Source organism: Pan troglodytes, chromosome 12 (assembly GCF_028858775.2).
Source record: "Pan troglodytes isolate AG18354 chromosome 12, NHGRI_mPanTro3-v2.0_pri, whole genome shotgun sequence".
NCBI classification, from domain to species: Eukaryota; Metazoa; Chordata; class Mammalia; order Primates; family Hominidae; genus Pan; species Pan troglodytes.
The window spans coordinates 42,137,372-42,159,982 of record NC_072410.2 but is presented as its reverse complement, the minus strand read 5'-3'; the positions used below and the strand labels follow the sequence as shown (position 1 = coordinate 42,159,982).

Below are 22,611 nucleotides of genomic sequence, written 5' to 3'. Positions count from 1 at the left end.
ATAAGACAAGTAGAATTGTTTCTTTCCCAGAAAATTTGACCATACCTCCTTCCCTCCCAAAGGCTGCAAAGAAAGATTTTTCTTTTCCCAAAAACAATACAGAAAGGATCCTGAAGGGTCAAATTCTTTATCATCTTGTTTTTTGGCAGTCAATACATATTTAATGGTGATGTTGGTATCCGAGTGCTTGAGGCCAGCTCCAGGCAACCCTCTGAAGTAGACAAAGCTTGTTCTTACTGTATTCCAGCCTCAGCTGCCAGGACCTCCCTTTTCTGTTGGAGCAATCTACCCCTCTTCCATGAAACCATTTTTTTTTTTTTTTTTTTTGCTTCTTCCTGAGGCTTGTCCATTGGGATCTGTTAGGCACATAGGAATTTTCTGATTATCCCCACAAAGTGGCTTAAAAATATATATGCAAATCTGGCAGACCAACATATAGTCATTTTTCATTTCTTACAGTAGTTAGTGTTCTACAAATTCACTGTGAACACCAAATTTGTGAATCTTGAATCATTGCTTCTAGGAGAAATACAGGGTTAGGTTACTGTGAGCTTCTGGCCGCACTTTTATCAACTGATCAATACTTAACCTTGTTTTATGTGAGTTTGTGTTCAAAGACACCTTCTTTAATATGTATTGTTTTTTGGGGGAGCCGAGGCAGGTGGATCACCTGAGGTCGGGAGTTTAAGACCAGCCTGGCCAACATGGTGAAACCCTTTCTCTACTAAAACAAAACAAAACAAAACAAAACAAAAATCAGCCGGGCATGTTGGCGTGCATCTGTAATCCTAGCTACTTGGGAGGCTGTGGGAGGAGAATTGCTTGAACCTGGGAGGCGGAGGTTACAGTTTAACTTCACGTCTCCCAAACTGTGTATCAAGGTGCCCTGGAGCATTGCCAGATATTTTAAAATTTCAAGGGTAGCACATAGACATCTCTTGAATTCTGTATGAAATATGTTAATCAACGTGGCCTCTTAAGGTGTCTAGTTTTATTAATTAGAAATAGTTCAGTATGATTAAAAATTGGTAATTCTGTCTTGGTTATTCATTTATTTGCTGAAAGCTTATTAGATGTCCAAACTTTTGGAGTTGCCCTAAATACAGGATGAACAAAGCAGACCAAAGTCTCTACCCTCACAGGATTTCTATTCCTCTGGTAGGAGACAGAGAATAAACAAGGAAATATAATGTCAAACATTATGCCACGGAGAAAACCAAAGTATCCTAAAGGGGATAGAGCTTCTGGTGGGCATGGATCTCATGAAAGGAGGTACCTGGGTGGCATTTGAGAAGATACTGGGAGAAGGAAGAAGAAATAAGCCCTAACGGTACTCAGGTGGAGCATGTTTCCGGCGGAGGAAATGGCAAGTGCAAAGGTTGGAGCCAGGAACTTGACTTAGAGACCTAAGGACCTTATTGAATGAGTTGGGAGCCACTGGAGGGTTCTGAGCAGGGGAATAGTGTGATCTGACTTAGACCTTAAAAGGACCACCATGGCTATGCTGGTGAGAACAGAATATATGGGGCAAGAGCGGAAGCAAGATCAGTTAGGAACCTCCAGAATAATCCAGGCCAGGCCAGACTTGCTGGTCTCCAATCACTCCTGACTAGGGAGATTTTTCATTTTGTTGTTGTTGTTGTTGTTTTGTTTTTTGTTTTTGTTTGTTGTTGTTGTTGTTTTTACCTTTGGATCTCTAATTTGATTTTCTAGTCTGCAGCCCATTCCAGTGGTGTTGAGCTCTGTTGGGAAATCCTACCTCATGCATCTCTCAAGCTCTCCTGCCAACCAATATTCTCAGCCTTCTCCCAGTGAAATTCTCATACACATTTGGGCCCTTTCTTTCAATGGTTCTTATTACATTTTATGAAAAATGAGAAAATATTTAAGGATTCAGAGTCATTTCACCGGGACTCATTTGTAAAATTTACTCAACAACTCACATGTCCAGGTGATATGACTGAATCCTTCAATACTTTCTCACTTTGTTTCTCTATAGAGGCTGTTGCAGAGGAATAGAGCACCAGCAGCAGGTGAACGGGTCCTGTTTTGCAACTGACATGTGGTATGACCCTGGTCAAGCCACATGATCTCTCTGGGCTCCTGTAATGGGCACAAGTTAATCTCATAGACTCTTAGGAGAGATTCTGGAGTCTGAATACTTTGTGCCATTTTACAGATATGACCCACTTCCACAACAAAACATAAAATAGTGGAACCACGAAACTAGGAGTAGACTTTAAATAGTTTCTGTTTATTGAAAAAAGCCTTCCCAAACTGCTGTTTGGGAACTTTCACCCTCAGTCTCTATCCTCCAGTACAGCGAACTGTTTATTTTATTTATTCCTTTATCCTGTAACACTATCTAATAATACAAGCGTAATCTTTCTGGGCCCATTTGCAGACCCTCTGTAATTTTCCATGTTTCCTTTAATTCATGGAGGTCTTTGACCAACTAAAAAATAGCACTCATAGTTTTAAAAATGTGTAATTCAAAAAAGAATGCCACGAGTAGGAGACACACTCACATGCAATTAGCAAACTGCACATGCACAGAACTTTTTATATGGATGGGCTGGATGGGTTTGTTGCGTGTTTAAGGTACATGAAAATAGCTTAAGCTCATCTATTTGCCTGGTGGTATTTGTGATGGTTAAAATCATGGGCTCTGAAACCTTCAACTTGTTGCCCACCTCCATCGCTTGCTAGGTGTGATGCTTTGGAAAATATACTCAACAGTTCTGAGCCTGTTCACACACCTATAAAATGGCGATTACATTTATTTCATTAGGTTTTTGTAAGGATCAAATTCTTCAGCTGAATGCCTGTCCCATAGTGGGTGGTAAACAATGATTGCCATTATTATTGCTGTTGTTGTTATTAGGTGTTATATTTTATTAAGCACAGTAATTATCACCATCATTTATGAATTTAGTTAATTTTTATGGTTCCTAAAGCATTTTCCTATACATCTAAGCTTAGGAGTCCTGTGGGGCAGAAAGTGCATATAGCAATTATAATCTCCGTTTTATGAGCAGGGAGACACAGAAGTAGTGAAACTAAGTGACTTGCCAAAGACATATAGCTTGTGAATGGCAGAGTTAGGTCAAAACATGCAGGTCCCCTGAGTCCTCGTCCAGGTTAATACCTCTTTTGATTTTAATGTTTTTCTTTATTTTCGTTCTTGGGCCATTGTCTCTTGAATAAAAACTCATCATTATTAGCCTTATGCTGCCAGGTTGGGTTTGTCATTGACTCATCTACTGAATGCACAGATCACTGAAATGTTTGGGCACAGTACTATAAGAACTGTCATATTCTGCTTACTTTTGTTGAATGAGATTTTTCGATTTACTTTTTCTCTTTCAAGAACTTATGACAAAAAGCGCTTGTAATCTTGTCATCTCATCTGTCAGCTGAATTTACCAACTTGCTATAATTGTCCCACAGTACACTGCAAAAGAGGGAGAAATGATCAGAGAATATTGTCTCTGTCCACAATAAAAATACAACAAGTTACTTGAACTGGGCTCTGCCTACTGTACCCCTGCTTTAGTTAATAAAATATGAGAACAAAACCTCTTTCTTCTCTCCTTATTTTAATATTCCTATGAAAGTAAACATCTGTAGATGACTGAGTGAATGTTAATAAGGTTGATGGTGAGAGAGAAGGAAAAACAAGAGTGATATGCCAAAGATTGGAAAATTACTAGGCATAACGTGCTATTGGCATGAAGGACCCCATTTTATGCCTGTCTGACCAATCTCAAGCCTTCATCAATAACCACACCTGATTAATTACACTGTGGTAGCCAAAGAAACCAGCAGAATAAAAATGTGCCCTTTTGGATGGGGAATGGGCAACTACATCATCGGTATTCCTTGTGGTCTGCTCTTTTCTTTTGAAAGACAGAGCCCTGGAATGTGGTCCTACTGTATGCCAAGAGGCAGTCTGTGGAAGACCATCACCTGTCAGGCTAATCTCACACTGATTCACTCACTCACTTTTGTGCACCATTCTTACCACCTTTCGAATTTAACCTCATAGAGTTAGCAAAGCCTTAGAGCAAGCTATAACGTCTCATGCCTCAGTTTTCCTACCTGGAAAATGGAGAAAATAATGTCTACATCATAGGAGTGTTAAGAAAACTGCGTGAGTTAGTGCCTGTAAAGCACTTAGAAAAAACATTGACAGACACATACATGGTAAGCACTTAATGCACAGTTATCTATTATTATTGCCATTGAAGATGTAAAGGTGTTTTGTTCCTGGGCTTATGGATTCTTTCTTATCTTTTCCTTATCACTGACTTTATAGATTGGAAAGGATCTTGATCTAACTCTACTCTTTTTAAGCAATTTTATAACTTCAGTTCTTGCTAAATTTGTAACGTGAATAAACTACAACAAAAACTAATAATGAGAAGTATGTTTGGAGTCAGACACACCTGGGTGTTTAGATCTAACTTCTGGTTCTTTATTAACTAATTTAGGGATATGGGGCACATGGCTTAACTTCTTTGCACCTTGTATTACTTACCTCTAAATAGAGAATGTTCCCTAATGTCACTGTGCTTATCTGAGCTAAATTGATAATACATATGTAAAAGTTATTTAATCCTTTATGGGTATGTGGTAATCAGTAGCTTCATTTCATAAACTTTGTTGAATGAATTGATTTAAAAATCCTAATAATAATGATGGGCCAGGCACAGTGACTCATGCTTGTAATCCTAGCAATTTGGGAGGCCAATGCGGGCAGATCACTTGAGGCCAGGAGTTCCAGACCAGCCTGGCCAACGTGGTGAAACCTTGTCTCTACTAAAAAATACAAAAATTAGCCAAGCATGATGGTGTACACCTGTAATCCCAGCTACTTGGGTGGCTGAGGTACAAGAATAACTTGAACCTGGGAGGTGGAAGTTATAGTGAGCCAAGATCCCACTGCTGCACTCCAGCCTGGGCTACACAGTGAGACCCTGTCTCAAAACAAACAACAAACCCTAAGTAATAATGATGACAAACATTTAAAAAATACCTACTCTGTGTCTGATACTATACAGATAATACATTGCCTAATCTTCACAGCAATCATAGAGGTAGCTACTATTATCAACCTCAATTTACAGAGGAAGTCAAACTAAGAGAGGTAAGATAGTTTATTTATGAGCACATAGGGGCTCATATTCAGGCAGTCTTGACTCTGGAGCCTGTGCTTATAACCGTTATACCTTATGGCTTTGTGACCAAATCAGATATTCCATCAGGTCTAGCCTTTGCTGGAGATAATCAACTTTTTTGTTTATAGAGCAAAAGTGGCATTATAGAAGTATAGGTGTAAATTTTGTTGTTGATGGATCTTTTCTTTCAATAGATTTGGATGGGTGGAAATAATACACAGATATCATTTTTCTTAAAATTAGCATATCACTGCAAGTTAGACTTACTATACCTGTATGAGGAAATAATAAATAAAATATATTTTTTAAAGTAAATTAGGGCAGCTTGATTTTTCTGACTGCATTCCGGCTAATACTCACCCACATAGCTGTGTGGGTGCTATGTAGGATGCTATAAGCTCTGTTTTCTGGGGGATATTTAGCCTTTGCAATGAAGTGTGTGGATGGGGGTGAAGGTTATCAATTTAAATATGCTGACATATCTTTTTGTCTTTAGACCCCAGAAGAACTAGAGGATGATTCTGACTTTGAGCAGGAAGATTATGATGTGCGTAGCAGGACAAGTGTTCAGACTGAGGATGACCAGCTCATTGCAGGGCAGAGCGCACGGGTGAGTGGACACCTAAGACTTTGGCTTGGCTTGGCACACAGGGACCGTGTTTACTAAAATGGTTTGAGGGTATTTCTAAACTCCAGAGACATGGTACCCCAGAGATTCATGGGTCAGAAATCTGTGCTCTCATCTGAGGTTGTTTATAGCAAATCACATTTTACACAGTGAAAATAACCACCACTGCTCCTGATTCCTCTAACTCCTCTCTTTTGCTATCACTGGAAACATAGCAACCACATCACAGCAAGCTTTTATGTGTATAATTGATTTTGTTGGGTTTGGGTACTAGAATTAGATGATAGACTGATAGGGGACACTGGAATACTCAAATTTTGCATTGGCACAGTCACCATTGTTCTTCCTGAAGTCTCCAAGCTTGTCAACACAAGAGGCAATGACAAATGAGGAATCAGGGCACTACTTTGTTTATAGCTGGGCTGTTGCTCCATACAATGGCCTATGTTCTATGATATCTAAGACCGTATCTTTTGAAATTGGTTCAAGGCCATTAGATAGAGAACTTTTTGTTTCCTCGTGATGCCTATCTACTCCCATGGTGGTATTCCTAGATCTGTCTGCCATATGATAGAAAAATAGAGACAAATTAGAAATATTCAAGTTTAAGGCAAGGATCAGGAAGCAACAGAGAGAGTACCAGCTCTGCCTGACATTTGAGTACTCCATGATACTGTTCACCAATGCATTTGGTCTAAAGAGCATCCTAAATTTGGATCAATCTGATTTGCTGTATCACCCAGAGAGTAGGTGTACGTAATCAAGGCCGGTGGTAAGAGATGAAATCTTTAGAGACTGCATAGGAGGATGAAATTTTCCTCCCCTTAAGGGCTCAGTTTCCAAAGAGTAAAAACAATCAGATTATAGTATAACTGAGAATTAGATATTCTAATTTTCTTTGTTAAGTTTTATTTAAATAAAAGATAATGAATAGAAAGCAAGAGGTTGAGAAAGAGAAGGTAATTTAAAATAGAAATTGGGAAACACCAGAAAGCCCACACTGCCTTAAGAATTATGAAAGAAAAATAATCAGAGGTTAAAATAAAGAGGACTTGAGGTAGATGTTTAGTCAAGAAAGACTTTGTGTCTAAAACCCAGTTTCTCTTATATGCTTTATGCCCTGATATTCTCACCCAACAATCAAGTGACCCAAAAGATATAAACAAACATTAATAGGAGGGATGTGAAGGTTAAAGAATATTAAAGACAAAGGCTTTGATTTCAGACAGATTTGGTTTTGAATTATAAAGGGCAGCATTAGAACCATGCTCAAAGCTACATGTTGCTTAATTTTTCAGTTTCAGACCTCTCTCTAAAATGTGAATAACAGGGTTACCTGATAGGATTCTTATGAAGATTTAATTACTTAATATTTATAAAATAATGGGCATAATATTAGACATACAGTAAGTGCTCGATAAAGATGACTGTGATAATTATCATCCTTTCTAAGAGAAATCCTTTCCGATCACATGATGGTGGGACAATAGAAAAGTTGGCATAGAGCCCCCTATTTCAAAAATTCCTTGCAGACTCTATTTAATCCCCCCTAAAATGTTGAAAATTGGAAACGTCAGTAACTTGAAAATCTTTTGACTCTGTGTTGGCAAAACGTCAGATGAATTAAACAGTCAATTCATCTTCAGAATTAAGTAAAACCAGCATTTTTATGTCACTGACAAAGGGCAATTTTGAGTAATTCATCCAAACATGAAGCAATTCAAAGTCAATTTAATTGACTAACTGCAACTCAGTATACATACAGCCTAGTATCCACTGACTAGTTTTCTTAAAGACAAAGACAGGTTGTACAACTCATCTTGCTTTATAAGCACCATCTTGTCAAAATGGCATGAACAGTCCCACTTTTACAAGGAAGAATAGAGTCGCAATATACTTCTGTTTCATTGGGAACCTAATTCTAGTCTCATTTACATTAGACTTCAAGTCAATGATGATGGGTGGAAATACAATTTGGAGACTCTTGTCTTTATCATCTATTATTTCTTCACACTAGTGTCTTTTCTGAGAGTTTTTTTCAGCATGAATTATAAACAGGGTCCAAGATAGTAAGAACAGAGCACTCCTACAAATTCAGCAGTTGCTCATTTGACTTTGAGGTCTACCATGTGGTCTGTATGATTAAGTTGCAGCAGACAGCATTACTTACTGAGTCAGCCTATTTTAGCCTGTAATTATATGATGACAAATCAGAGACATGGAATTATGGCTGTTAAGTTGGAAATAAGAGGGTGCATTGAATTGCTGAAATGATAGATGGTCAGACTTTTGACCAGCAAAGTGTGCTAAGTTGGTCCAAATTGTGAAGGAGGCGAACTTTGTCTTTGACAGAGGCATTTGCTCTTCCCTGCAGCAAGTCCTCCCATGTTAATGATATTACTTTGTGTTCACATTTAGAGAAAGTCTCCCTTTCTAAAAATGGTAAATTAATCTATAAGAAGGTTTGAATGGGAGATAAGCTTTTAGTAACCCCATCCAACATTGCTCTCAAATTCTGGAATTAAAGTATTTCAAAAATGTCCTTTATATGCCCATGTCTGCTGCTTGCCTACAACATTATGAGGGAGAGGAGAGTGGGGGGTGGGGGGCGGTTTAGGAGGGGGGAATGAATGGGAATCAATATGGATGGTGGTGATCTGATAAAATACGGAGGTGATCTTACCCTTTGATCCTAGACATGACATAATATAAACTGTTTCTCCACAGTCTGGCATAGTTAAAATAGGTTAGTGACAATTGCTAGGCACTTAACCTTGGTGATACAATATATTATTTGGAGTCACACAGACCTGATTTTAAATATGGACTTAGTGAAGCTGTGTGACTTTGGGGCAACTTTCTTAACCTCTCCACACTTCATCTCCTCGTATGCTACCTCATAAGGTCGTAGGGAGAATTCCATGATAAAATGTATCACAGGATTTATCATATAAATATGTAATAATTAAGTTGGTGGTAATGGTGATGATGCTTGTGGCTTGAGCTAATCATTCATTAGAAGGCTGACTAAATAATTTCACCTGAAAGAGTTGGATAATTCAGGCAATCATGAGAGTTTTTACTTGAGTTAATGGGACAATTACCTCAATTTTCCAATTCACTTCACAGCTAGAGACTGGTAAGAATCAAAGGACCCACTCCTTAACTACTTATATTTATTATACTGCTTTAAAGTGAAGTGAGTAGAAACAGGCACATTGAGTTTTAGTCCCTTTAATTGTTATTTATAAACATTCTTGTACTTGAAACTTAATGTTAGCCTCTTGCTCTAGGCTTAAGAAATGAACACTTGTCAGTTTGGGGACCCATAGACGTTAAAAATCATTTTTTTCTCTGGAAATTGGAAGATAATTATATCAAAATCTCCTTGAGATTTAAATTGAAGAAAGGATTCAGTGCTATCTGAATGGTTGTTTTCTTTTATCAGTGATTTTCACTTTTAGTGTAATAGGTATGGTTTATAACAATCACCAAAAAATGGTTGGTGGTTCAGAGGAAAGGCTGGGAGGGACTCTGGGGTAGGGGGAAGGAATCCTTTTGGATTAATATCTCTGATACCACTAATTTGGGACCCCACATCAGGCAGATCAACAATTTGGAGAGCTGTGCTTGGCTACTGTGAAAAGCAGAAACTTCAACCTGTCCTGGGTAATCATATCATACAAACAAAATCTGATATGTTCCCTTTCCTCTTGGCCATGAAGATAATTTTTCTCATGTTCCCTTAGTTTGAGGGAATGAACAATTGCATGTTATGTATTTTATATTGAGTTTGATTTCAATGTAGCTGGCTTCTATTTTTTTCTAGCTAGAATGGCTTTAATGTGTTAACATTTCAAACTGCTGAGTTACATTGATAAGATCTAATTAAAACTCATGTGTTGAATTCTAATTTGATTAACTTGCAAATTTCACAGTTTGTGATCTACTGTTTATAGGTAACCTTTTTTTAAATTCCAGTTTCAGAAAAGGTCAATTATGAATTTTTAAAAGCAAGAGCATTTTAAGAATATTTAGGAAGAGACTTCAGCTCATTGATAGCTACATAAGCAGAAGCAAATGGAAAGATGCTTTCACCCAAGTCACACACCATTAAGTGTATTATGCAGGTCAAGCAGCCCTAGAGTCAAAATAATATCTTCCTTTGCAAACTTGCATTGGAGGGGATAGTTTTTCTTCAGAATTGTGTCCTTAGAATGTGTGTGTCAGTTCTGGCAACTTCTCTTGAATTATGTTAATGCAGTGAGTGGAAAAATGTTTAAGCAGTCAAAAGATGTTTATTAAGCTTCTACTCTGGGCAGGATATGGCAGCCTAAACCCTAGGGAAGCATATAAAGAAGTTAGCAGTAGGGCATTAATAGGAATTAATTAGAGAGCAAAGCAAAGCAGTTAATATTCAAGTGCTAAATTGTATTCTGGAGATGCAAGTGCTATAGTTGACAGAGAAGTATACACTTTTCAGTGCACAAATTAACCTTGTGTTGGGACAATGAAATGTGCATTGCTTTTCATCTGGGGATTGAACATTGAGTCTGGGAGTCTGCTGATAGTTTTACGGATTCTTTTACAGAGAAGCACCTAGCGAATGTTTTAAATGATGCTGGTTTAGGACCTGTGAGGTCTAAGTAAAGCATGATTCGCTCTTCTGTATGAGGAGGACAATAAACCAAAAACAGCAATAGGTCATCAGAAAGGGATAGTTAAGGAAAAAAGTGCGTATGTAATTTCTGTAAATCAAACATATCTCAAATATAGTGGAATAGCTGTCTTGCTATGAACACAACATTGCAAATGTGAGCTTACAATAAACTCTTGTATATCAAGCACCTTTTTAAATACAGTTTTTAAAGCTACTTTATCTTTCAAGATATAGTATTTTAGATATCTTAATAGTATTCATACAAGTCTGGATTTTTAAATATGGATTAAAATTTACACATACACACGCATATCCAAACATACATACACATGCTATTTAAAGCCACATACATGCATCCATGGAAGTTAGTAGATGTGGCTACTAGTAAGAAGCATCTGGGCAGCCACTGGTTCAAGGATACCTTTAGTCAAATCAGACACCATAGGCAACTCACGTCTATGGCATCCACCAGGATGCACAGCATGGCGAGCAGTGCTAGTGATATCAGTGACCCTTGCCCCACTTGGTTGAGGACCCCAGGACAGTGGGTAAGTTGCATGGCCAGGCACAACTGATGATCCAGTTGTGTAGAGTGGTTAAGAATGATCTTAGTTCAGGTGGGTTTGAATCCTATTCCTAGAGCCTATTGTGTGATATTAGGAATTCTATGAATTTCTCTGGGCCTAGATATTATTATTAAAATGGGGATAGTAATAGTATCAGAATGATTAAGTAGATTGTTATTTGACATACATAAGCCTCAGCACAGTACCCAGTATTTGTGGATATACATAAGGAATCATAACAATCTTCTATTTGTAGATAGTTGCATAGACCCCGAGCCCATCCCTTTCCCCGTGGCAACTAAGAAATGAGCCAGAGGGGTAGTTGGAAAGGCAAATTAATGGCAGCAATTATAATATAATGTTAATGATAATTCTATACATGCTTACTTTCATTTTATTTGAAAAAACACATTTAATTTGCTGCCCACCATCACCTTTTGAGGTAATTATTTACTATGCCCATATTCTATCTGAAGAGATCAATGATAGATCCATATAACAGTGAAGTCTTAACCCATGTCAGCTACAGAGCCCTTGTTGAACCCAGTTCTTCTGAGCTCACATTGCCTGATACCTCTATTAGACCTTAGTTATAGTCCTTCCAAATGTATTCGCTCACACAGGGAGAAGATTTATAATTTAGGAAGCATTTTTCTTGTGTTATTTTACTTGTTCATTGCAGAAACTGCAGTCCCCCAAACTGTACTCTGTTGGTCTGTCTTCTGGAAAATATGTGTATCCCAGAAGCAGGGGAATTGGAAGTACCTATTCACATTCCCCTGTCTGTGAAGCAGGTTGCATACCGTTTTGGGAGGATGTGATACGGTGATGACAGACATTTCATTCAGGGCTTGCTACCTAAATGGTGTTTAACAAATATAGTTGATTCTCATTACTCCTGATAGTTATGTTCTATAAAGTCATCATGACCATTTAATTAGCAAATATTTAATGATTGGTCCTAGGGGAAATACAGCAGTAGGTTCCTCAGAGCTGCCAGTCAAGACATTTTCTTCAACTGATCAATACGTAACTATGTTTAATGGGTGTTTCTGTTTAGACACTTTATATTTTTGATTCATTAACATTGAACTCACAGCCAATAACTCTGTAACTCATGCCTGATTGAAGCTTAACTAACACATGTGTTTTCTCCATAAGGCACATGCCCGCCTTCTCGTGCTCAGGGACACTAGACGCATTTCAGCACCATGCTTGGAGCCATTTTAAACAGCAAAGTTACTAACAAAAAGCACAAAGATATGAAAAATGTAGCATTAAATAGACTGCAAAAAGTACACTTGTTTACAGTACGAGAGCTGAAAAAGGAAGGCAGAGCATTGCCTTGTTCAACCTCATCTGGGAATGTGCATGTCACGCAACTCAATTTTTTTGCTGCTCTGCCCACATTTGCAAATGACCACGAAAATGCTACAAGCCTTGATTTTGGGGTTACAAATATATTTTAGAGAGTAGGCAAATTGGCAAATGAAGAATCCATGAATAAGAAGACTGCAGTTCTCCTTTTTCTACATTTTCTTGCCTAGCAGTTATTGAAAATGAACCCATGCTTCCTAATTTTATCCTTTATCCCATTATAACTTTTCTGCCTACGTACTCAAAGGCTTTAACAGGGAGCCACAGGCATGCCACCACCCTAAAGGAGATGGGGGAGGGCTGAGGGTAGGCACACCATCCCTGGAGTGCCCTGGGCAGGGGATTTTTGTTTGGCATCTCTCTGTAGACACATTCACTTACACTCATAGAAAGTAGCCCCATCCTCCCCCACTTGGATGCTCAGATAGTGTTTAAAATTCCTATCCTTTCCAGCGACAGAAGGCCGTTTTTCTTTTTTTCCCTTCTCTGAACAGATTTCAGTGTTGAAAGAGGTGCATTCTTTCATCTGGTAAAAGTTTCCTGAGACCAAATATAAAAATTGTCAAGAATAGCTTCTTTTGAACAAACATATGCCATCAAAGCGGCAGAGAAGTTCTGTTATTGCCAGTGCGCACGTAGCTTTGGATATCTCTGTATTTTTCATATATGGGAGTGGGACGGGGACTTTGGGGAGCTTATCAGCCTGTGCTCGTGGCCTCCCTGGAATGGAGAAGGACGTGCTTTCCGGAATGGCAGGGTAGCTCATAAGCCTTTGCAGGGTCTGGCTCTGCCATCCGCAGAAGGCAGAGTCAACATACGGTCTGTACTTCCTTTGTCACCGTCACTCACGCTTTTTCTGTAACCCACGCAGGCCATCATGGCGCAACTACCGCAGGAGGAGAAGGCAAAAATAGCTGAGCAGGTGGAGATATTCCATCAAGAGAAAAGCAAGCTGGATGCAGAAGTGGCCAAATGGGACGACAGCGGCAATGATATCATTGTACTGGCCAAGCAGATGTGTATGATCATGATGGAAATGACAGACTTCACAAGGTGAGGCCCAGAGCCAGGGAGCTGAAGATTTTTTCATTAAACCCAGAAGTGTAGCAGTGTGTATTAGCATGTGAAAGCCTGCTGAAAAATTAAAATATACCAACGCAAGGTGGTGGTATTATAAATTTACATGTATAAGTCAAAATGATCTGGACTTAATTCCTAGCAGATAGGTATATCTTTTTGGTCAAGGAGAACAGATTCAATGTTGTAATTATTGTTGTTATAATTATCTACCCTAAGGCAGTCATAAAATCAAACCCCGGGGGATGGGTGACTCATCTTTGGTCTGTGCTATTTTGCAATATGCTTAAGTATTATTCTGAAGATAAAGTGAATGATTTGTTAATATCCCTTTGGAAAAATATGTACCTCTGTGTGTGTGTGTGTGTGTGTGTGTGTGTGTGCGCATGTATACATATAGTATGTTGTAATATTAGCTTGTGATCTAGCATTAATTTAAGCTCACATTTTATTCTTACCTATTAAGAATCAGATACAACAATCTAAGATTCCATTGTTTTCACAGAGAAATTAAAGTTGTATAAGATTTATTTCCTTTAGCTCTGAGCTAGTACCTTTGACAAATCAAGTGACCAGTCAGAATTTTGTCAGGAGACTTTTCTTCAGCAAGGGTTAGTGCTCTTTTCTATCATTGCATTTTGGTCTCTTCTTTAAAAGAAGATGATATCTCTGCCCTTTCAACACAAAGGACAAACCAAGGGAGAGCAAAACTCAGTAGGAACCTCCCTGAATTTTGAATCAGAATATCAGGTGATTTGGGGGCAAGTCTCTTACTCTCTATTTGCGAAATGGTGAAATAACACTTGTCTTATCAACTTCAGAAGAGAGTTTTAAAATCCAAAGAGATAATGCAAGTATAAATTATGCTGTTATACAAATATAAACTATGGTTTTAATCTAGTTTTTTTTTCTGGAAAACACACATATACACGAAGATGTTTTAATGATTTAACGTGGCATTTGTTATTGAAATAATGTAAGATATATGGGAATGTCAAGACATCATCTGATGGGTGACAACTTTTTTTAATGTTGTTGAATGCTTCTAATGAGAAAAGGCTAGAATTGATTATAAATTATAATTTAATATGGAACATCTCTGCGTCACCCCTTTGCCTCTGGCCAATATGTACTAATGACATAGCTTGGCCCTTTTTCCCAATATTTTAAAATTGTTTTTTTACTTCAGTGGAATGATTTTACTGTTATGAAGGAGCCCTTTGAGACTTTTAAATGTCATTGTACTCATTAGAAGTTCATATTTGTACATTTGGTTAGTCTTTGTGGACTTCACACATTTATTTCACAAAGCGTAACAGCAGGAAAAAAGTCTGAGCCATTATTTCAGCCTGAAACTTCTACAAATCAGACGATTATGGCAGCCTCAGTCACTGTTTCTCAAGGCCTGTGATGACTTAATTTGCTTGCTTTCAACATTTTATTAGTACTTTACCTGATGGTTATTATCCAGTCCATTAATAGCATCACTTGAACAAATAATCTCAGTAAAGTGAATAATGAATCTGGTCATGTTACTAGTTTTGATCAGGAGCACATTTTATAATTCTCTAGATTATATAACTGTGGTCAAGGCACAGTTATAAAAGATATATTTGAGGGGTCTTGTTACATGGTGTTAAATAAGACACATGTCTGTTAGTCAAAGTATAGTTTTAAAAGTGAGAAGAAGGTGTCTTCAATTTCATAGGGATTTCGTATCATTATGCTGATTTAAATAATGAAATGTCTAGGGAGCTACTAGTTACAATTTTTCCCACTGCATGATGAGTCGTTTTGTGTTCTTTTTGTTAGGGCAAAGGGAGGAGTATAGTAATTAATGACTGGAGAACCAGAGTAGACTGTGCGTTTGAAATGCAACACAGGAAGTTGAGGCTTCATTGCTGCCTCCATCTGCACAGCCTGTTTTTTTTTTTTTTTTTTTGCAAACAGACAGCTGACTAGTGCCTTTCTTTGTGGCCTCTCACCTAAGTTCACTATATTTGACCTTATACATTGTTATTATTGCCCTTCCACTTGCATATTCCACTTCAAGGAGGAATAATTTTAGCTCCATAACTCTAAACATTCTTAAGTACTATTTTCTCTTATTTAAAGAATGGATGTAGCTGATTAGGAATTGAAACTTGGCCACTCTCCATAATGTGTATGTGTAAAGGGCATGTGGGTACACAATACCCTGGCATTTATTATCTTGTTGTTTTATTCTTATCACTAGCTAATTCATTAATTTGATTCAGTAATCTCAATGATATTCACTCCATTGTTATTAAAATTGGAAGGGTTCTGCCTCATTTTATGTGTAATAACTTCTTCATGGAAGATAAAACTGATTATGCCTCATGTCTTTTTCCCACTCAGTTCTTGACTTCCATCTCATGGACAATGGCGGAAGCACCATCCTGCATGGAGTGAATGCATGCTTTTCTTTTCATGTCATTTTTCAGAAAGAAATCGCATGTTGCTAGTCGTGTGTCCCAATAATAAAAGGTGTGCAGATAGCAACAGCTCAAGTTTAATTGTACAGCAAAGAGCAAAGCTGTTTTTAGAATCAAACTTAAGTTCTAATCTTCAACAGTTTAGAGACTGAGAAAAAAAAACTTTCAGAATACAACTGACTGTAAAATACTGAGCACTAGACTCAAAAATCATATAATCATTCTATATTTCCCAAACTTGATTTTCTGGCTTACTTCACATGCTCAGTACCTCAGCTTAGGGAGCGCTTTACTGATCTTTCAGTTCCAATTCTCTACTCATCCAGGCCACATCTGCTCAGTGAAGGGCAACCATCCTGCTTCCTTTGCACCAAAAGTTTCGTTAGTTCCTGTTTTCACAAAATAAAAATCCTTGTGTTTGCTCTCCAAGGCCTACCTTTCTTGACCTTTAGGCTTCTGTCCTAATTTTGTACATGTTTAACATCTGACCTTACAACCTATTCCAAAAAGTACCTGGAATAGTTCAACTTGTGATTCTGTAGTTCCACCTGAGTTCTCGAAATTCCCCAGATTCACTCAGCTGTTCTACTGTGCTGTCTTCATACTGCTTCAGCTGATTAGTGAAATGCAGCTGATTAGTAAAATTTCCCAAACATATTCAGAAGCCTCTGAAAAGTGACTTTTATGGTTCGATACATTTGCAAATACCCTTTTTATGTGCTATATCTCATTATTGGAGAGTCACATTTGGTATTAACATGTTAGAGGTATTGAGAAGGCATAAAAAATACGTTGGATTAACTCAGAATTTGAATTTTGAATACTAACTATATTAACTCAGAATATACTGAGGCATAGATTTTTCACATTAGTACTTATTACCTTCTCACAAAATAAATGTGAATTAGTTCATAAATGGTGATGTGACAGCAGTAATGCGGTAATACTTTTCCTTGACTTTCTTTTTTGGAGTGACCACTTCACGGGAAAGACTCCAGATACTGACCTTTGCATCAGAATTACCTATGTCCTAAAGAGAGAATGTTTCAAGAATCTATATAAGTAGAGATAATTATATGACTTGATGCTCTTTCCAAGGAAACTAAAAACATACTCCAGATGGGACAATATGATTGCTCCTGCATTAAGAACATGAGATTACCCATAGCATCTTTTAAAACCCACAAAATAGAAAATCTGGTCTAAGGTAGGAAAACACAAGGGCTGTGGGTCGCAATTTTAAAATGGGGAGATACAACCAATGTGGCCAGTCTTCTTGTCGATATTGTCTTCCACGGATAGGAGGACTCAAACTTCTGACGCTTTCATGGATGTGATTTTTTTTTCTTTCGTTTTGTTTGTTTGTTTGTTTGTTTTGCTGTTGGCTATTTGTTTCTTGTTTCAGTCCCCACCTCACATTATCTAAATGACTGTAGCTCATTTTGACTTGTGCTGTCCAATACAGTAGCCACTAGCCATATATGACTACTTAAATTGTTTTTCTATTATGGTATACATCATGAAGTTTACCATCTCAATCCTTTGTAAGTGTGCATTTCTATGGCATTCAGTACATTTACACTGTTGTGCAACCATTACCACCCTCTATCTCCAGAACGTGTTCATCTTCCTCAACAGATACTCTGTACTTACTGAATGTAAACTCCCCATCTGCCTTCCATTTCTATGAATTTGACTAATATAGGTATCTCATATAAGTTGAGTCACACAATATTTGTCCTTTTGTGACTGGCTTATTTCATATAGCATAATGTCTTCAAAGTTCATGCATATATTGTAGCATATACTCAAATGCTTTTCCTTTTAAAGGTTTAATAATGTTCCATTGAATGCATATACCACCCACATTTTCTTTGTCCACTCATCTCTTAATAGGCACTTGGGTTGCTTCTACCTTTTGGCTATTATGAATAATGCTGCACTGTACATGAGTGTATAAGTATATAAGTTCCTGCTTTCATTTCTTTTAAGTGTATACCCAGAAGTGGAATTGCAGGATCATATAGTAATTCTTTTAAATGTTTGAGGAATCACAATATTATTTTTCACAGTGGCTGCACCATTTTACATTCCCACCAGCAATACACAAGTGTTCAAATTTTTCCACAATGGTCAAATTTCTCCACATCCTTGCCAAAACTTGTTTTCTGTTTTTTTCTTGATAGTAGCCATCCTAATGGATGTGAAGTGGTGTCTCATGGTGGTTTTAATTTGTATTTCCCTAATGATTAATTATGTTGAACATCTTTCCTATGCTTATTGGCATTGTATATCTCCTTTGGAACAATGTCTATCCAAGTCTTTTGCCCATTTTTTAGTTGGGTTGTTTGTTTGCTTTTTTGTTGTTGAGTTGTAGGAGTCCTTGGTATATTCCGGATATTAATTTCTTATCAGGAATTACAAATTCCTGATAAAGAATTACTATTTTCTCTCATTTTATTGGTTTCTTTTTCACTATTTGTTGATAGTGTTCTTTGACACACACAAGTTTTTAATCTTGAAGTTCAACATCTATTTTTTTTCTTTTGTTGCTTATACTTTTGGTGTCATATCCAAGAAATTATTACCAAATCCAATGTCATGAAGTTTTCTCCTGTGTTTTCTTCTTTGAGTTTTATACTTTAGTTCTTATGTTTAGGTCTTTCATCCATTTTTAGTTAATTTTTAAATGAGGTATAACATGAGGACTGCTGCTGCTTTTGCATGTAGATAATCCAGTTTTACCAGCACCATTTATTGAAAACACTGCCCTTTTCCAAGACCCAAATCTTAGCAAAAATCTTAGTACCTTTGTGGAAAATCATTTGACCTTATATATATAAGGGTCTATTTCTGAACTCCATTCTATTCCATTGGTCTCTATGTCTGTCTGTATGCCAGTATGACACTATTTTGATTATTGTAAGTTTTAAAATCAGAAATTGTGAGGCCTCCAATTTTTGTTCTTTTCAAGATTGCTTTGGCTATTTGTGTTGCCTTGAGAGTCCATGTGAATTTTAGGATGGATTTTTAAATTTTGGCCAAAATGCCTTTGGGTTTTGATAGGGATTACAGTGAATCTGTAGATCTCTTTCAGTAGTATTGACATCTTAAGTCTTCCAATCCACATTTATTGAATGACTTTCCATTTATTTTTGTAATTTCAACAATATTCTGTAGTTTTCAGCATGCAAGTCTTCTGACTCCTTGGTTAAGCTTATTCCTAAACATTTAATTTTTTTGATACTGTTCTAAATGGAGTTATTTGCTTCATTTTCTTTTAGGATTTTTTTATTACTAGTGTCTAGAAACATTTTGTATCCTGCAACTTGCCTGAATTCAATTATTAGTTTTACCAGGACTTTTTTTTAAGAATCTTAAGCATTTTCTACATGTAAGATCATGTCACCTGTTAACAGAGATAATTTTGCTTCTTCCTTTCCAATTTGAATGCCTTTTAGTTCTTTAACTTGCCTGATTGCACTGGCTGGGATTTCCGGTACTATGTTGAATAGGAGTGGCAAGAGCAGGCATCCTTGCTTTGATCCTGGTCTTAGAGGTAAAGCTTTTATTATTCACCATTGAGTATGAATAAAGTAAGCGGTGGGTTTTAAAATTTTCATTAAGATGAAATAAAACTGAAACATTGTTTGACAGTTTTTTTTAAAGCTAAAAACATGTGTGGTGTTATTTCTGAGGTCTCTGTTATGTTCTATTGGTGTATATGTGTGTTTTGGTACCAGTACCATGCCGTTTTGGTTACTGTAGCTTTGTAGTTTAGTTTGAAGTCAGGTAGCATGATGCCTCCAGCTTTGTCCTTTTTGCTTAGGATCTTCTTGGCTATACAGGCTTTTTTTGTTCCATATGAAATTTAAAGTAGTTTTTTCTAATTCTGTGAAGAAAGTCAATGGAAGCTTGATGGGAATAGCATTGAATCTATAAATTACTTTGGGCAGTGTGGCCATTGTCACAATATTGATTCTTCCTATCCATGAGCATGGCATGTTTTTCCATTTGTTTGTGTCCTCTCTTATTTCCTTGAGCAGTGGTTTGTAGTTCTCCTAGAAGAGGTTCTTCACATTACTTATAAGTTGTATCCCTAGTTATTTTATTATCTTTGTAGTAATTGTGAATGGAAGTTCACTCATGATTTGGCTCTCTGCTTGTCTACTGTTGATGTATAGGAATGCCTGTGATTTTTGCACATTGATTTTGTATCCTGAGACTTTACTGAAGTTGCTTATTGACTTAAGGAGTTTTTTTTGGGCTGAGACAAGGTTGTTTTTTTTTTGTTTTTTTTTTTTGAGACGAAGTCTTGCTCTCTTGCCCAGGCTGGAGTGCAGTGGCGTGATCTCGGCTCACTGCAAGCTCCACCTCCCGGGTTCATGCCATTCTCCTGCCTCAGCCTCCCAAGTAGCTGGGACTACAGGTGCCCGCCACCATGCCCGGCTAATTTATTTTTGTATTTTTAGTAGAGACGGGGCTTCACCGTGTTCACCAGAATGGTCTTGATCTCCTGACCTCGTGATCTGCCCACCTTGGCCTCTCAAAGTGCTGGGATTACAGGCCTGAGCCACCGCACCAGGCCAACAAGGGGTTTTTCTAAGTACACAATCATGTCATCTGTAAACAGAGACAATTTGACTTCTTTTCTTTCTATTTGAATACACTTTATTTATTTTTGTTGCCTGATTGCCCTGGCCAGAACTTCCAATACTATGTTGAATAGGAGTGATGAGAAAGGGCATCCTTGTCTTGTGTCCATTTTCAAAGGGAATACTTCCAGCTTTTGCCCATTCAGTTTGATATTGGGTATGGGTTTTTCATAAATAGCTCTCACTATTTTGAGGTATGTTCCATCAGTGCCTAGTTTGTTAAGAGTTTTCAACATGAAGTGATGTTGAATGTTATCGAAGGCCTTTTCTGCTTCTATTAAGATAATCATGGTTTTTGTCACTGGTTCTGTTTATGTGATTAATTACATTTATTGATTTGCTTGTGTTGAACCAACCTTGCATCCCAGGGATGAACTCAACTTGATCATGGTAGATAAGCTTTTTGATGTGCTGTTGGATTCGGTTTGCCAGCATTTAATTGAGGATTTTTGCATCAATGTTCATCAGGGATATCGGCCTCGACAACCATCTGATCTTTGACAAACCAGACAAAAACAAGCAATGTGGAAAGGATTCCCTATTTAATAAATGGGTGCTGGGAAAACTGGCTAGCCATATGCAGAAAACTGAAACTGGATCCCTTCCTTACACCTTATACAAAAATTAACTCAACATGGACTACAGACTTAAATGTAAAACCCAAAACCAACCAAACAAACAAACAAAAACCCTAGAAGAAAACCTAGGCACAACTATTCAGGACATAGGCGTGGGCAAAGACTTCATGACTAAAACACCAAAAGCAATTGTAACAAAAACCAAAATTGACAAATGGGATCGAATTAATCTAAAGAGCTTCTCCACAGCAAAAGAAACTAGCATCAGAGTGAACAGGCAACCTACAGAATGGGATAAATTTTTTATAAATTACCCATCTGACAAGGGTCTAATATCCAGAATCTACAAGAAACTTAAACACATTTACAAGAAAAAAAACACCACCTTCAAAAAGTGGGCAAAGGATATGAACAGACACTTGTCAAAAGAAGACATTTATGTGGCCAACAAACATAAAAAAAGCTCATCATCACTGATCATTAGAGAAATGCAATTCAAAACCACAATGAGATACCATCTCATGCCAGTCAGAATGGCGATCATTAAAAAGTCAGGAAACAATAGATGCTGGCAAGGCTGTGGTGAAATAGGAATGTTTTTACACTGTTGGTGGGAGTGTAAATTAGTTGAACCATTGTGGAAGACAGTGTGGCGATTACTCAAAGATCTAGACCCAGAAATAATACCATTACTGGACATATACCCAAAGGATTATAAATCATCCTACTACAAAGACACATGCATATGTATGTTTATTGCAGCACTATTTACAATAGCATCGACTTGGAACCAACTCAAATGCCCATCAATGATAGACTGGATAAAGAAAATCTGGCACATATACACCATGGAATAGTATCCAGCCATAAAGAAGAATGAGATCATATTAATTGCAGGGACATGGATGAAGCTGGAAGCCATCATTCTCAGCAAACTAACAAAGGAACAAAAAAACACCACATGTTCTCACTCATAAGTAGGCATTGAACAATGAAAACACATGGACACAGGGAGGGGAACAACACACACTGGGGCCTGTCAAGGGTTGGGGAGCAAGGGAAGGAAGAGCATTAGGACAAATACCTAACACATGCGGGGCTTAAAACCTAGATGACAGGTTGATAGGTGCTGCAAACTACCATGCCACATATAAACCTATGTAACCTGTACATTCTGTACATTCTGCACACATAACCTGTACATTCTGCACACATAGCGTAGAACTTAAAGTAAAAAAAAAAAAAACTCAAAAAACTAAAAAAGGGATTTACTACATGACCCAGATATTTTGCTCTCAGACATTTATCCAGAGACGTAAAAACTTGTATTCACCCCAAACCCTATACATAAACATTTACGTCAGGTTTATTTGTAATAGTCCCACACTGGAAACTACTCAAATGTCCTTCATTGGGCAAATGGTTAAATGGTTA

At 37.5% G+C, this 22,611-nt stretch overlaps 1 protein-coding gene across 9 annotated transcripts in view; it reads left to right on the top strand.

Moving 5' to 3' along the window:
• CTNNA2 (catenin alpha 2) overlaps positions 1–22,611 on the top strand; it is a 1,472,650-nt gene that overhangs the window by 1,399,778 nt on the left and 50,261 nt on the right. For all 9 annotated transcript variants that reach the window (XM_054678551.2, XM_016948864.3, XM_016948863.3 and 6 more), the window contains 2 exons: positions 5,677–5,790; positions 13,283–13,464. In XM_054678551.2, the coding sequence (XP_054534526.1) occupies positions 5,677–5,790; positions 13,283–13,464 (296 nt within the window). The remainder of the gene's footprint in view (positions 1–5,676; positions 5,791–13,282; positions 13,465–22,611) is intronic.